General features: G+C 53.0%; 4 protein-coding genes across 4 annotated transcripts; 1 reads left to right on the plus strand and 3 right to left on the minus strand.

Moving 5' to 3' along the window:
• Positions 1–914: 914 nt before the first annotated feature.
• COCCADRAFT_89017 (uncharacterized protein) lies at positions 915–1,727 on the minus strand (the record flags this gene model as incomplete). The annotated part of the gene is made up of 1 exon (XM_007711385.1): positions 915–1,727. The coding sequence occupies one exon, from the start codon at positions 1,725–1,727 to the stop codon at positions 915–917; it is 813 nt and encodes a 270-aa protein (XP_007709575.1).
• A 3,246-nt stretch (positions 1,728–4,973) lies between these two features.
• Positions 4,974–5,228, minus strand: COCCADRAFT_63751 (uncharacterized protein; the record flags this gene model as incomplete). Its single annotated transcript, XM_007711386.1, has 1 exon — positions 4,974–5,228. A coding segment is annotated over one exon (255 nt), but the record flags the coding sequence as incomplete, so codon positions are not given.
• Positions 5,229–6,741: 1,513 nt separating this feature from the next.
• COCCADRAFT_24033 (uncharacterized protein) lies at positions 6,742–7,212 on the minus strand (the record flags this gene model as incomplete). The annotated part of the gene is made up of 2 exons (XM_007711337.1): positions 6,742–6,912; positions 7,036–7,212. 2 exons carry the CDS (start codon positions 7,210–7,212, stop codon positions 6,742–6,744), a joined length of 348 nt encoding a protein of 115 aa, XP_007709527.1.
• Positions 7,213–10,863: 3,651 nt separating this feature from the next.
• Positions 10,864–11,346, plus strand: COCCADRAFT_24034 (uncharacterized protein; the record flags this gene model as incomplete). Its single annotated transcript, XM_007711338.1, has 1 exon — positions 10,864–11,346. The coding sequence occupies one exon, from the start codon at positions 10,864–10,866 to the stop codon at positions 11,344–11,346; it is 483 nt and encodes a 160-aa protein (XP_007709528.1).
• Between the last annotated feature and the right edge of the window lie 2,278 nt (positions 11,347–13,624).

Here is a 13,624-nt window from a genome sequence, read left to right on the forward strand (position 1 = left end):
CTGGAGGTTGTTCGGTGTGGAGACGGGTAAAAGAGTGAGGAATGGGCGTCAGCGGGTTGCGTCGTAACTTACTGCAAGTCCGCAATGTGTTCGATGTCGGCGGAGCTGCGCCAAGACCGCGACAGGGTTTAGGTCACTATTTCCCAACGTGGCAGTTTCTGCAGGCCATAGAAAGCAGACGAAATGCGCGACACGACTGCCTTTGCACGTTACACAGCATGATTAAGGTCGTCTCGATATCCAGGCGAAGCAAGGCATAGCCGGCTAAAGTGAATTACAGACTTTGGTATTATATCAACTAATCGTACACCATCTTATTACCCCGCTGGCTCATGCGCTTGTTCATCACCATCTGGTACGCCTCTGCAGTTTGTAGACTTTTCTCGATTCTCACCAAAGACTATTTACTTGGAACTGTAACCTCCCCACAAGTGCCCCTCATTATCCATACATGCGCGATGCATGATAGATCCAGTGGACTCTACACCAAGTCTTGACACTGGCATACAGTTGCCACCGCACCCATCCACAAATCGAACAGAGGAAAAAAACGGTCTAGCTTTTCCGAAAGCAAAGACTGGTATCTTAGAAGAGAAATACAACGAAAGGGAAAAAAAGAATAGAAAACTATGTTGGAGTATAATCTTTAGCTTTATGACAGTGTTAACGAGAGTGTCCGAACGGTAGTGACGACAAGATAAGAGGAAATTCGAGCAGCTAGATGCGATGCAAATGCTGGCCTGAATGAGGTCGGTGCGACAGATGAATGTGGACATCTTGATAAAGTAGACAGCCGTAATGTAAATACATCAAAGGGCGTCAGACGTTGGCTGTGGCTTGCAAAGTGACAAACGTCCGGTATATGGTACAATCACTCCGCTAAGGCGTGACGTAAGAAGAGCGGCGAAAACGCCTTAGTTCCAGCCGAGAGAGTTTTCAGCCATGACGGGCGCTGAGATTTGCTGTGTCCTGATGCTGCGTCCTTGACTGGCGCTGCTGCCTCGGCTGCCAGGTGTCATACGACCGTTGCGTGCACCGTGCATCCAAGCAGCCGCACCGCCAGGGATGGAGCCAAAGGTGTTGCGGCCGGTGCTAGGCACAGAGCTGGACCGCTGGTGGGCCATGCGCTTGTTCCTGTATCGGCGGGCAACGAAGAACATGGCCGCACCGTAGGCAATGGCTCCGACAATGGCGCTGCTAGCGACAATGGCACTGGTTGAGTTGACCTTGCGGCTGGCACCAATGTCTCCTCCCATTGCGCCGCCACCATTAGATCCGCCATTAGGAGATGAAGCATCGCCTTCGCCAGAAGAACCACCGGCGGGACCATCGGCGGGGAGGTTACCAGCGGCAAGTGGGCATGCGGTGTTGATCAAGTTGGTCAAATCGTTGACAGTAGAGTCCTCATTGTTCCACAAAGCAGAAGCAGGGTTGCGAAGTTGAAGTGCCAGCTTAGTCTGGAGATCCTCGGGAATGGTGAACATAGCCACGGTGGTGATGAATCCAGAGTACTCCATTGTGTTGAGGGGCTTCAAACCGTAGTTCTTGACATCAGAAACAGAGATGTTCAAAGCGTTGGCAATGGCAATGGGGAGGTAGTGGAAGATTTGCTGACCACCATCATTGGCAGAAACAAATGGATAGTTGAGCGGCCACTTGAAGCACACTTGGCCCATGAAGGTGTTTTGTTGAATGGCTGGTGGGACACCTCCGGGAGGCGCAATCATCCTTGGCAAGCTTGACGGGATGGTGCTGGCAGTAGGGCTAGCAGATGGAGTGGGCATGGAAGAGGCCTCAACAATGATGCTAGTACCTACAACCAAGGTAGTCGCGCTATCAGTTGCAGTCGCTGTAAGGGACACAATTGGCGCCACGCTGCTGATGGAAGATGGCCTGACGGGAATGATGAGCGAGGCGGATTCAGTGCGGGTAGGCGAAGGAGTTGGCAGAGGAGTCTCCGACGCGGGTACTGGTGTCGAGACCACTGGTGTCGAGATGACTGGCGCTGAGGATACGGAGCCTGTGCCAGCAGTTGGCGTAGGTAGCTCACTCTCGGTGGCGTTGGTAGATGTTTGCGGAATCAGTGTGGGTACAGCACTGCTTGCTGAGCCTGTCGGTAGTCCTGATGACACCTCTTCCGATGCTGGCACACTCAAAGATTGGCTGCTCACAGGAGGTGTGACAGTGGGGGAAGCAGATGTACCAACAGCACCTGTACCGGATGGAGTGATACCCGAGGCCGGAGGTGTGGCGCTAACTGGAGCAGAGGCAGTGGGCGTAGGGACAGTTGAAGAGAGGACCTCGGAAGTGGGTACACCAGACGAGACAGGTGTGGAAACTGGGACTGGCACAGATCCAGTTGGCACAGTACCTGAGGAGGGAAACACTCCAGAAGATGACAGGATCTCCGACGCGAAGCTCGAAGCCGAGACAGTAGGAACGACAATAGGCTCACTAGTGGGAATACCAGTACCAACAGACGAAGCCAGCGAAGAAATGATTGTCGGGCGTAGGCTGGCCTCGCCGGAAGTAGGCACCGGAGTCGGGGCAGTGGAAGCAAGACCTGTACCAGAAGGCAGGATGCCTGACACATCAGGTAGAATGGACGAGCTTACAAACTGCTCTGGTTGCACAGAGCTAGTGGCGGCAGCCTCTGAGGTGGGAATGGGTCCCGAGCCCAGGGGCTCAGATGGGGTTGGGGAAGCAGACCCTTGAGTGCCGAGAGCAGTAGTGATTCCGATGAAGATGCCCGAAGATGGCAGAGGTGACTCCACGCTAGAAGCGCTGGTGGGAAGAACGATAATGTCAGGGATTCCGCCAGTTGAGCCAGTGTCTGGGGTGGGCGTAGAAAGGGCAGCCAATGGAGTGCTAGTGGGCTGAACAATACTCTCAGGAATTCCTCCAGTTGAGCCAGTGTCTGGGCTGGGTGTGGGCAGAACGATCAAGGGAGTGCTCGTAGGGAGGACAATGATGTCGGGGATTCCTCCAGTGGAGCCAACTTCTGGGCTAGGTGTGGGAAGAGCGCTGGCGGGGCTGCTTGTAGGAAGCACGATGATGTCGGGAATTCCTCCAGTGGAGCCGGTCTCAGGGCTAGGAGTGGGAAGAACACTGGCAGGGCTGCTTGTAGGAAGGACAATAGTGTCCGGAAGCCCACCAGTGGAGCCAACATTGGAGCTGGAGGTGGGAAGGACAATCAAGGGGCTGCTAGTAGGCAGAACAATGATGTCGGGGATTCCTCCAGTGGAGCCAACTTCTGGGCTAGGAGTGGGAAGAGCGCTTGCAGGGCTGCTCGTAGGAAGCACAATAATGTCAGGAAGCCCGCCAGTAGAGCCAGCACCAGAGCTAGGCGAAGGAAGGACAATCAGTGGTGTGCTGGTAGGAAGCACAATGATGTCGGGAAGCCCGCCAGTAGAACCAATGTTGGAGCTGGGTGAAGGTGAAGCCTCAGGAACATTCTCGGAAGCGGATTGAGTCGATCCTGGAACAATGAAAGGTCCAAGGAAGCTTGACGACTGAACCGAAGACGGCTGCGCAGAAGGGGCAGGAGATGCAGTAGGAGTCACTACTGTCTCGGGGATGCCTCCAGTGGAACCGATGCGCTGTCCAGTTGATGGAGAAGCATCCGATGGAGTGTTTGGAGTAGGTGACACAATGACATCGGGCAGTCCCCCAGTCGTAGCAGTAGGACTTGAGACGGGCGCATCGGAAGTTGACTTCACAACATCTGACGGCTGTTCATCCGGAGTAGATGATGGGCTAGGGCTGGAAGGCGTAGGCAGCACAATGATGTCGGGAAGCAGACCGGTAGAGCCAAGGATTGGAAGAATGGGTGATGGCTCCGGTGATGGCGAAGGAGTTGGCTGGAGTTCAGGCTCTGGTGATGGGCTGGGCTGAGGCTCAGGAGACGAAGTAGGCTGAACAATCACCGAGGGAAAACCGCCTGTCGATCCAGCTGGGGATGGCTGCGATGGAGTCGGCTGAGGCTCAGGCTCCGGCTCCGGCGAAGGAGTGGGCTTTGGCTCCGGCTTAAGCTCAGGCGAAGGAGTTGGCTGGGGTTCAGGCTTTGGCTCAGGCGAAGGAGTGGATTGAGGTTCTGGCTCAGGCGATGGCGATGGCGATGAAGCAGGCTGACGCTCCGGGGATGGCGATGGCGAAGGAGTAGGTTGAGGCTCCGGCTGAGGCTCCGGCTTGGGCGACGGCGATGGCGATGGAGCAGGCTGGGGTTCAGGCTCCGGAGACGGGCTAGGCTCTGGCTTTGGCTCTGGAGTGGGTTCAGGCTCAGGCACGGGGGATGGAGAAGGCTCAGGCGCAGGCGATGGGGACGGGGANGGCGACGGAGTAGGCTCAGGCGACGGCGACGGCGATGGAGCAGGCTGGGGTTCAGGCTCCGGAGACGGGCTAGGCTCTGGCTTTGGCTCTGGAGTGGGTTCAGGCTCAGGCACGGGGGATGGAGAAGGCTCAGGCGCAGGCGATGGGGACGGGGANGGCGACGGAGTAGGCTCAGGCGACGGCGACGGCGATGGAGCAGGCTGGGGTTCAGGCTCCGGAGACGGGCTAGGCTCTGGCTTTGGCTCTGGAGTGGGTTCAGGCTCAGGCACGGGGGATGGAGAAGGCTCAGGCGCAGGCGATGGGGACGGGGACGGCGATGGAGTAGGCTGGGGCTCAGGTGTGGGTTGAGGCTCCGGCTTTGGCTCCGGTGACGGTGACGGACTGGGCTGCGGCTCAGGTGACGGCGATGGAGAAGGATTGGGTGTCGAGGTGGGCACCTGCACCGAGGGAGCCGGGCTGTCGGTCGTAGACTGAGGGACACCAGATGGAGACAAAGGTGCAGTAGAGTTGACTGGGGGCAGCGTTGAAAGAACCTCCAACGGGGCGTTGGGAGTAATATCAACATCGTTTGTGTTAACGACCGGATCCGACGAAGTTGAAAGCGCCGCCTTGTCAGATGAGCCACGGAATAGAGTCTCAATAAAAGAGGGGAAATCAATCTGACGCGACGAGAGCCGGTCAGAGGTGCTTTGTTCCGAGGAAGAAGATGACGACGGTGCTGATACGATCGCGTTGATGTCGTCTCGCTTCACGTGGCGTGGAAAGTAGTATCGAGGGCGATCCTGTGCTTGTCCAGGTCCTGGTGCAGGCATGGCCTCGGCAGTGGTGAGCAGTGGGCCGGAGCCAGACATGCTGGCCATGAAGAGGGCGGCCGCCCAGATGGTTGAAGATCGTGGCATATTTACGATTATGTCCCCGTGCTACGGATGATTAGGTGTCTAGCGGATGGTCAAAGGCGAAAGCCTTTGGAGCCTAAGGGTTGTCAGGTCACGACACGTGCAATTGGTGTGGTTGGGAGAACAGACTGTCAGGGTTATGGTAAAACGAGTGGACTTGACGATTGTCAATGTGGGTAAAGAATGGACCTGTTGTCCGTCAGCATGGTGCCTTAGGGGGGCGCGACAAGGGCAGCATCACTCACTAGACTGTCAGTGCAGCTAGAATTAACGCAAAAGCACTAGCAAGTGTAGTGTTGGCGTCGTCGCAATGAATCTGGAGGTTGTCGTGAAATCTATGCCGTCATGTTTGACAGTGACAGGTTCCAGAAGGCAGTCGTCACGCAGGGTCGGATGCACGGTACGGACCAGCGTCAAACAAGACTTTGGTAGACAGGTGGATGTCAACCGGCAACCGAGTGTAGAGCAAAGCGTCGCAGTCGTCGATCAGGGCACGGGATCCAGGGTGCGTTGGAGAACAATGACGATGGGCACAGAGTGGGCAGAGTAGCGATGAAGTTGCGACAGGGTGGAGTTGCTTTGTTCCTGGCTAACGGGGAGGCTTGCGCGTCTTGAATGGGTCCAGCGGGGCTGAAGCGCGCGTTGAAGTCTGGAGCTTGTGCTGGCAAAAAGGAACGAGAGCGACGGTTGGCAAGAAGCAAGGGGCTGATTACGGCGGAGGTGCGATTGCGGGAGCAAGAGGTGGGATTCAAAGGAGCGTTTGTGATTCGGAGAATCGGGGTGGGTGGTGAGGCAGAGGGAGAGAAGGGCAGAGAGAGCGTAAGGCTGCGGGCTTGTCGAAGGGGCGCCACGGGAGGGAGGGTGAAGCAACGGGCGGCTTGGTGGTGCGCGCAGTGTCGGTGGAGGAGAGGGCCCGGTGAGGATTGTCGGCTGAGGGTGAGGAAGAGTCGGCTTGGGAAGGCAGCGCGGGCGACGGGACGGTGAAGAGGGAGAAGGAAGGGCAATGCCGGCGTCAGCAGCAGATGTCGCTCCGGTGTCGAGGCCAAAACGACGGCTGGCAGGGACAAGCGTGGCTAACGTGTGCACCCTGCAGGAGAACCAAGGGCTCCAGCAGCTCGTGACTAGCGGTGGCTTGGGAGCTTCCAGGACGGGAAAAGGCAGGGTTTGGCGCGGCGGGTGTGTGCATTCGATATTCGATAGTGGCCAAATATAACGCCGCTTCGCTCGACAGGGTGTAGTCGCGTCGTCGGTTGCACTCGTCGAACGGTGGTGAAGGCTTGACAGACGCAAAATGCTGAGGGCAGTAGGTGCAGAGTTTACGGGCGAGGGAGAGGGAAGGAGAGGGCAAGCCAGGCGCAGCGGCTGTGGCCACAGACGCACACATGGCGCCCACCTATAGCATGCGTGGTGCAAATTGCAGACGGCGGCGACTGTTGTGCTTGTGGATGCGGATTAATTTGCACCTGGCCGGCAGAGCCCTGGTCGTGCAGACGGTTGTCGGTTGTCGGTTGTGTGGTCAAACAGCACTAGGCAAGGGAAGGGGACGGGAGGGGGATTGGGGGGACGGGCAACCCCAGTTCGGTTCCCTCCCAAGCTGGCCAAGATGGACAGAAGCGGCGGCGAGGGCGAGGGCGAGGGCGTTGGTGCTGGCGGGTGCAGAGGCCATGGCGATGATGCGACACAGAGGCTGCAGTCTAGACACGCTCGCTGATCGTTTCTTCTCTCTCCCGTCTCTGTCATGGAGGGCAGCCTCGCCAGGTCCAGGGCAGGGGTCAGGGGTCAGGGGTCAGGAAACACTCGGTAAACTGACCAATGACAAACGAGTATCGCTGAGCCCTTCATTTCGGCAAAACACGGGACCCGCTGCTGGGGGCGAATGACGCTGATCTCTGCCCTCTGTCCCTCCACTCGCATGTTTCTCCCCCGGCGCCCCGTCGTCCAGATGGCAGCTTTTCCTGGCCATGACGGTTGGCTTGACATGGGCCATAATTACTTGCTACGCCCAACCTTCCGCCCGCTGCTGACATGGCTTGTTCGACTCTGCTAGCCATGTATACATGGATGCTGGTCTAAGTACTTGCTTAGTATCTACTGTGTAAATAGAATAGCACTCACTCACTCACTCACTCACTTCCTTCCCAACGGTTTGCACCGACATTGCTCCAACCTAAGTACTTACCTACATGGAATTAGATGCAGGGCCATCGGGGTGCCACGCAGCCCCTTGAATCACGCCCTCTCCCGCTGCCCTTCCTTCGTATCATCTCAATCTTTCCCCCGCCTGTGCAGCCAAATGGTGCCCACGCCTGCATTAGCAGTCTCTGGTAACTGGAGCACATGGTTTTTTCAAGTCGACTATTCCTACCACTGACAAGGCCCAAGGTTCGCCCTAGGCAGGTGGGCGGTTTTGGCTTCTGCTCGCCGCTCCCAGCTTGGTGCCTTGCCCGCTTGTGCGTGGCCTGCTTGTGTCGTGCGGGACATGGATCAGCCCCTGTCTGTGCCCCCCCAGGCCATGGCTATCAACCCGCGTCGGCTGCCAACGCCGGCTGATGCTACTGTTGTGATGCTGATGCTGCTGCTGTTGCGCACTTTGCAGACACAGCCGTTTGCCGTCATCGGCGACAAAAAGCAACCTCTTGCATGCCGTTGTCAATCCCAACGTCGCCGCCGCCGCCGCTGCTGCACCACATACTGATCACTCCCCGCATCCGCCACAACTGCCGTGCTCGAGACTACATACACACCGTGTACATAAGTACGCATGCCACTAATCCGGCTCAGACTCAATCCTTCCCCCCAGGATACAAAAGGCAGGAACCACCGTCACCACCGTACCATCGTACCGCACAAACACACCGCGCCTGTCGATCTTCTCACTCAGCCTAATTTGTCCTCATGGCACTTCCCAATCCAGTCACCTGCCTGTTGCTCTCGCTTCCCACTGCACAATCTTCTCCTTTGATAGCGTCGTGAACCACAACTACGCCCTCCAACGCTATCCAAACTATTGAACCATATACTTACTCCGACAATCACATCGACATGACTCCGCTATCCATATCCGCATAAATGTTTCGATTCAGTCCTGCCACACCCACCTCGCTTCCCTACTCATGGTCACACACTCACTATGCTGCTGCTGCTCCTTCTTCATCACCCATAATAGTCATGCATCTTTATGCTCTTCCATTCGTCATCTCCTTTTACTCCACATTAGCCCCGGCCCTTTTTTCCACATGCACATACTATTGACAATACTCGTCCATACTTATCTCGTCTAGTCCAATGCGCCTCATACTTTGTTTCCTGTCAGACCCACCTCCCGACTGAGCCCCTTCGCTGCCTGTCATTGTTTGTCCATTGACCGGGCCCTTCGAAACGCGTCCCGTGTCGCCGTCACCACCATTCCTGTGGCGCAGTCGCCCGCATGAATACAAGACTATAACGTCTGAATACCGCCTTCTCTCCATTGTCCCAACCTTCCCCCTCCCAAAGCCCTCAATGTCAGCCTCGTATATCGTACGGCCGTTTACGGTGCGGCGTTCGGCCCAATCAACCTGTTCATTTACTTCTCAACCACACCTCGTCATCTTCTCGGCCTTGTCCAGCATCCCGCAACACGAGTTTCAGCCTGCCAGCGATGCGCTTACTGCCGACACTGCCTCGCCCACATATTAGCTTTCGACAGCTTATTCACTCTCCCCGTCCCTGGGAGAAAAACAAAGGTAATCGTGCCAGGCTCCCTCGGCAATAGCCCTACCGTATGACATGTTATCAAAGCCAGTCTGCCCGCTTCCGCATCAGGAAATCCCCTTGCTTTTGCTGCACCTGTCTACTTGTGTACCATTACGTGGACCATCCCCTTGCCTCAACGTAAACACCACCAGTCTCGAATTCATCCCGAAGCCTGTCTAATGTGACACGCTTAGCATGTACTCGATATAGGCTGCAGAAACAATTCCAACGACCGAATTCATGCCTGGTACACTAATATTAGTACATTGTGGTGCTCCTGGTCCATGGAAGAAGTCTGGAAAATGTCCCTTTGTTCTCGAACGCGTGGTCTTGCTTGGCACTATCTGAAATTTGAGAAGGGAGAATATTCGGCATGGTCATTCAAAGATGATCTGTGAGACCATCGTACTCCCTGTTATATCTCTTGCCAAATTACGATTCAGCATTCGTGCGATATGTTGAAAAGACGATGATTATCTCAATAGTAGAAGTCATATAGACGTGCTGAGAATCGGTCACGTGATATGCGATCCCCAAAATTGGATTGACAAAATATGTTTGCAAGTAAATTATCTCTTCAATGGAATGTAAAAAATGTCAAAATGGCTATCATGGATATTTTTGTTCAATTCAGTCCAAAATCATATTGAATTGTATCCGTATAATTGATTTCTCTACTCCATTAAAAAAACCCTCTCATATTTACTTTGCACAATGGAAATTTAATACCTTCTGATGAAATACCAGGATTAAGTCTCATCACTCAGCGAATTATTGATTTGTCTAGATACTCATGTAACTTTGTGGTATCATTTTGGATTCGTTATATAAGCCAGCTGGTATGAGTACAGTAAAAGATTTCAATCCCCAACATTGACTTTAAGCACCTGGCAGTGAATGCATATATACCATTAGAATGTGATTCAATGATCTCTGGTTATATTAATCTAATATTCTTGCCTATACGAGAGAATTGTCGGCTTTATCAATGTGATATGTATGTATATACTCATACTTAGAACCATTCACCACGCATACTCTTATATCTTCTTTCTGTGTAGTCATCATCCTTACTCCCTTTCATATCTTCTCTGATCATATTAAATTTTAACCCCTCCAACATGCATTGTCGCCACTCGACTACCTTCTTCCTTTCGGCATAGCCCGATTTTTCAAGACATATGAGATCATTTTTTACAAACTCAAAAAATATAGCCAAAGTCAAGATAGAGCAAGGCAGCGCATTCCCATCGAATGGGATACCATGCCCTGATTGATGACTGCAAAAACTACTCTCCATCTCAGCTCTAGTAATACCACGTTATTCCTCAACAATTACTCCAACCCCTCACTCACGACACTACCGCTCAAAACAATACAGCGGACATGGTCCGAAATGAGACATTATACGCCCCAAATAGAATAAAACGTGTCTCCCCGCCTAGGATACCCAAGCGAATTATTGCATACCCTAGACAAGCGCAAGCATGCTGCAACATCGCGAACGCGCTTGACATCATTTGGGACTTGACCACCACTGCCGATCAAATCAAGCAGACGATTGCATCACCCTCTTTGAGCACAAGTACGAACACGGCTGACAGCCGTTGCAAGACGCAGTCACATCATACGAGGATTTCGATTACCGATCTCTGCCAGGCTAAATGCTGGCATGCACACACATGCACACGACGTTGCGGCTGAACCCTGAAAGCGCGAGGCTGGTTTGGTCGGATCTACATTGACATCACAGCCACAGTCAATAAATATGCATATAGACCCGCGTCGAGTACGAGTTATAACCCTCTCCACCTCAGGAAATCGATAAAAAAAAGTCACGTTGCTTTCCTATCGTCACAGCCCTGCCGCGTCGTTCCGCGAATTCGTCATCACAACACTCGTCATGCGCACCATCTTCACAGCAGCAGCGACAGCAGCATTCTGCTCCCTCGCTTCCGCCCTCCCAACATCCAACCTCACCCCACGAGCAGGCGGCCCTGCAATCGTACCCATCCCTTCCACCTGCACCATCACACCACTCGCCCCGCCTACTACCAGCAACAACAACAACAATCAGTCCTTCCTCCCTGCCCCGGCCACCGCCGACGCCTCCCTCTACAGCGCCTACTACCCCTCCTTCTCCTCCAACAAAACCCAAATGGCACAGCAGTGCTTGCAACAATGCTACGGCTACGGCGACCACATCGAGTGCAGGACGGCATTTTGGGCAGAGAATGTGGTCGTGCCCCCGGGTTATTATGGCACCGAGGGCGGGTATCTGGCTACGGCTTGTTTGATGTTTGATCGCGTGTTGAGTGAGGGAGATTTTGTCGGGGCACCCGAGGGGCAGGGGACCGGGGCGTTTGCCGCGACGGTGGAGTGTTGAAATTGGTGTGTGGGTGATGAGCTATGAGCTATGAGACATGAGAATGGGCTGGCGTTTTTCGGCTTTGTGAGGGTAACATGGGTTTACGAATATGGTTGAGCACACCAGGATGGCATTGGGAGGTATGGACTGGATGAACTCGCAATAATTTCGCTTGCTGTGTTTTTTTTTTTAGAAGCGATGTTCTTGTAGAATAAAACTTGATTCAAAAAAAGCCAGACATAATGGACACTACGAGACCGATGAGTGCCACTTGCGGACATACTTTTGCGGGGAACCTTTGAACGGTGTCTCAATTTGCAAACAGCAAATACCTAGTATACTTAACTATACTTTATTGATCAACTACAAAATCTCGGATCGTTAACTAAAAAAGAAAAGATAAGTCCACAAAAAGAAAATATATGCCAATGACGTTTCACCGATTCCTACATTTCTGTTTACCTTTTTCCGACAACAACAGATCGGACAAATACAAGATATGAACATGCTTTGGAAAATAAAACCTCAACCTCATTTTCCAATGCGAAAGCGAATGTGCAACCGGCTCGTCGCCCTAACATTTCCTTCGCTAAACTACCTTCTAATTTCGGATCTCAGGTCACTCATTGCTATTCCATGACACCATAACCTGCAACCACTCGTATCTGCAATCACAAAGCAATATCGTTTTACTACTATTTTTCTCGTTTCATATCTCAATTAAACTCGCTACTCGCGTTACCAAACCGATTCAATCCTCGCCCACTCCGTATCTCCAGCACACTCCTATTCCCCATCCCACATCATTCCCGTACACCTTCCCACATCTCAAACCCTCAACAAACTCGTATCCCCTATCACAAAAAAAAACGTACGACCATCATACGACTTCCTCTCCGTATACTCAACCTTCCTCCTCAGACCACTTCAGAAACGCAAACCCGCAAAAAAAACCCCCCAACCATGAAAAAACAGAGCCGCAACCGTTACAAAGCCATGTAACATCCCCCTCCCATCCGCAGGGTCCATACCATAGTGTACCACGGTACACCTCCCGTCCCGCGACTAAACCACCCCCCTTTGGTCCCAAACTTTTCCATATTTCGCCATCGCCACTCCTCACGTGACGCGTACCATCGTACCTCTCTTCGCCAGCAATTCTTGCGCCACTACGCTACGCCACCATCATACCACAACTCCACCTATTGTGGCGGGGGGTAAGAAAAAGAAAAGAAAAGAAAAAAAGAGACTAGTAGAGGGGGACTAGTAGTACGGGATTTTCCCGGACAGTGACGTTCCTTATTTTAGTATATACTAACTACCTACCTACATATCATCCTTTTTTTTTTTTTTTTTTGAAAAAAAAGGTTTCTTGGGTCTCGAGTATAGCTGGATTGGAGAGACTACTACTACGGGGAAAGCGGGAAAAGAAACAGCGGTGGGAAGCTAGACTGGATAAGGGAAGTTGTGCCGATTTGACTGGTTTCGTTGCCGCAATGGCACTTGTTCGATGCAGATGGAGACGTGCTGGCTTCAATTGTGTGCAGTGGCAAGTATACGCGGGACGGGAAGTGTGGCAGGTGGGCTAATACATCAGCGGATGATGTTTAGCGAGAGGAAGCGAAAAGAGAGGTGAGCTAATGCGTGTAGAGACGTATGTTGTAAAAGGTAATTGTGGTTGTTTTGGCCCCCAGAGGATCATTTTTTTTGGGGATGCATCGGACATTTGGCGTGTGCTATTTGTGTGTCTGATGATGATGACGATGATGATGATGCAGCAAGTGGGGGATTCGAGAAAGCGGTCTGCATGTCTAAAATTATTTGCGGTGATGGTGGTGATGGTGTTGAGTGCAAGACATGTGTGTTTTTAGCTCTACGGGGTGAAAGAGGCGCAACACGTGAACTGGCTGGCTGGCTGGCTATACGAGAAAATCGGGTTCGGGTACCTGTCCCGCACGTGCAGCAACAACCTACCAACTTTTTTTTTACTTTCCCCTCCCTTCTCTCTGCCTCGAAGTCTTGTCCTGCCTTTACATTTCGTCCGTACTACTCTCGCTCTAAAATTGCACCGAGTTTTCATTACCTTCTCCAGTTGCTTACCTCTTTTTTTTTCGCTTTTCCAAGAGAAAGAGAAAGAGAGGGGAAAAATGACCATTGCCCCATACACGGCAATACCCATCGCTTGTCTGCAGCCCAAAAGTCCAGACCAAAGCCAAAACCCCACCCACGGATACCAAAATAACTCCAGCTCCCGGACCACAATCACCTACGTGTATGCCCTTGCTGCCCCCCCCCC

Source organism: Bipolaris zeicola, assembly GCF_000523435.1.
Source record: "Bipolaris zeicola 26-R-13 unplaced genomic scaffold scaffold_28, whole genome shotgun sequence".
NCBI lineage: Eukaryota > Fungi > Ascomycota > Dothideomycetes > Pleosporales > Pleosporaceae > Bipolaris > Bipolaris zeicola.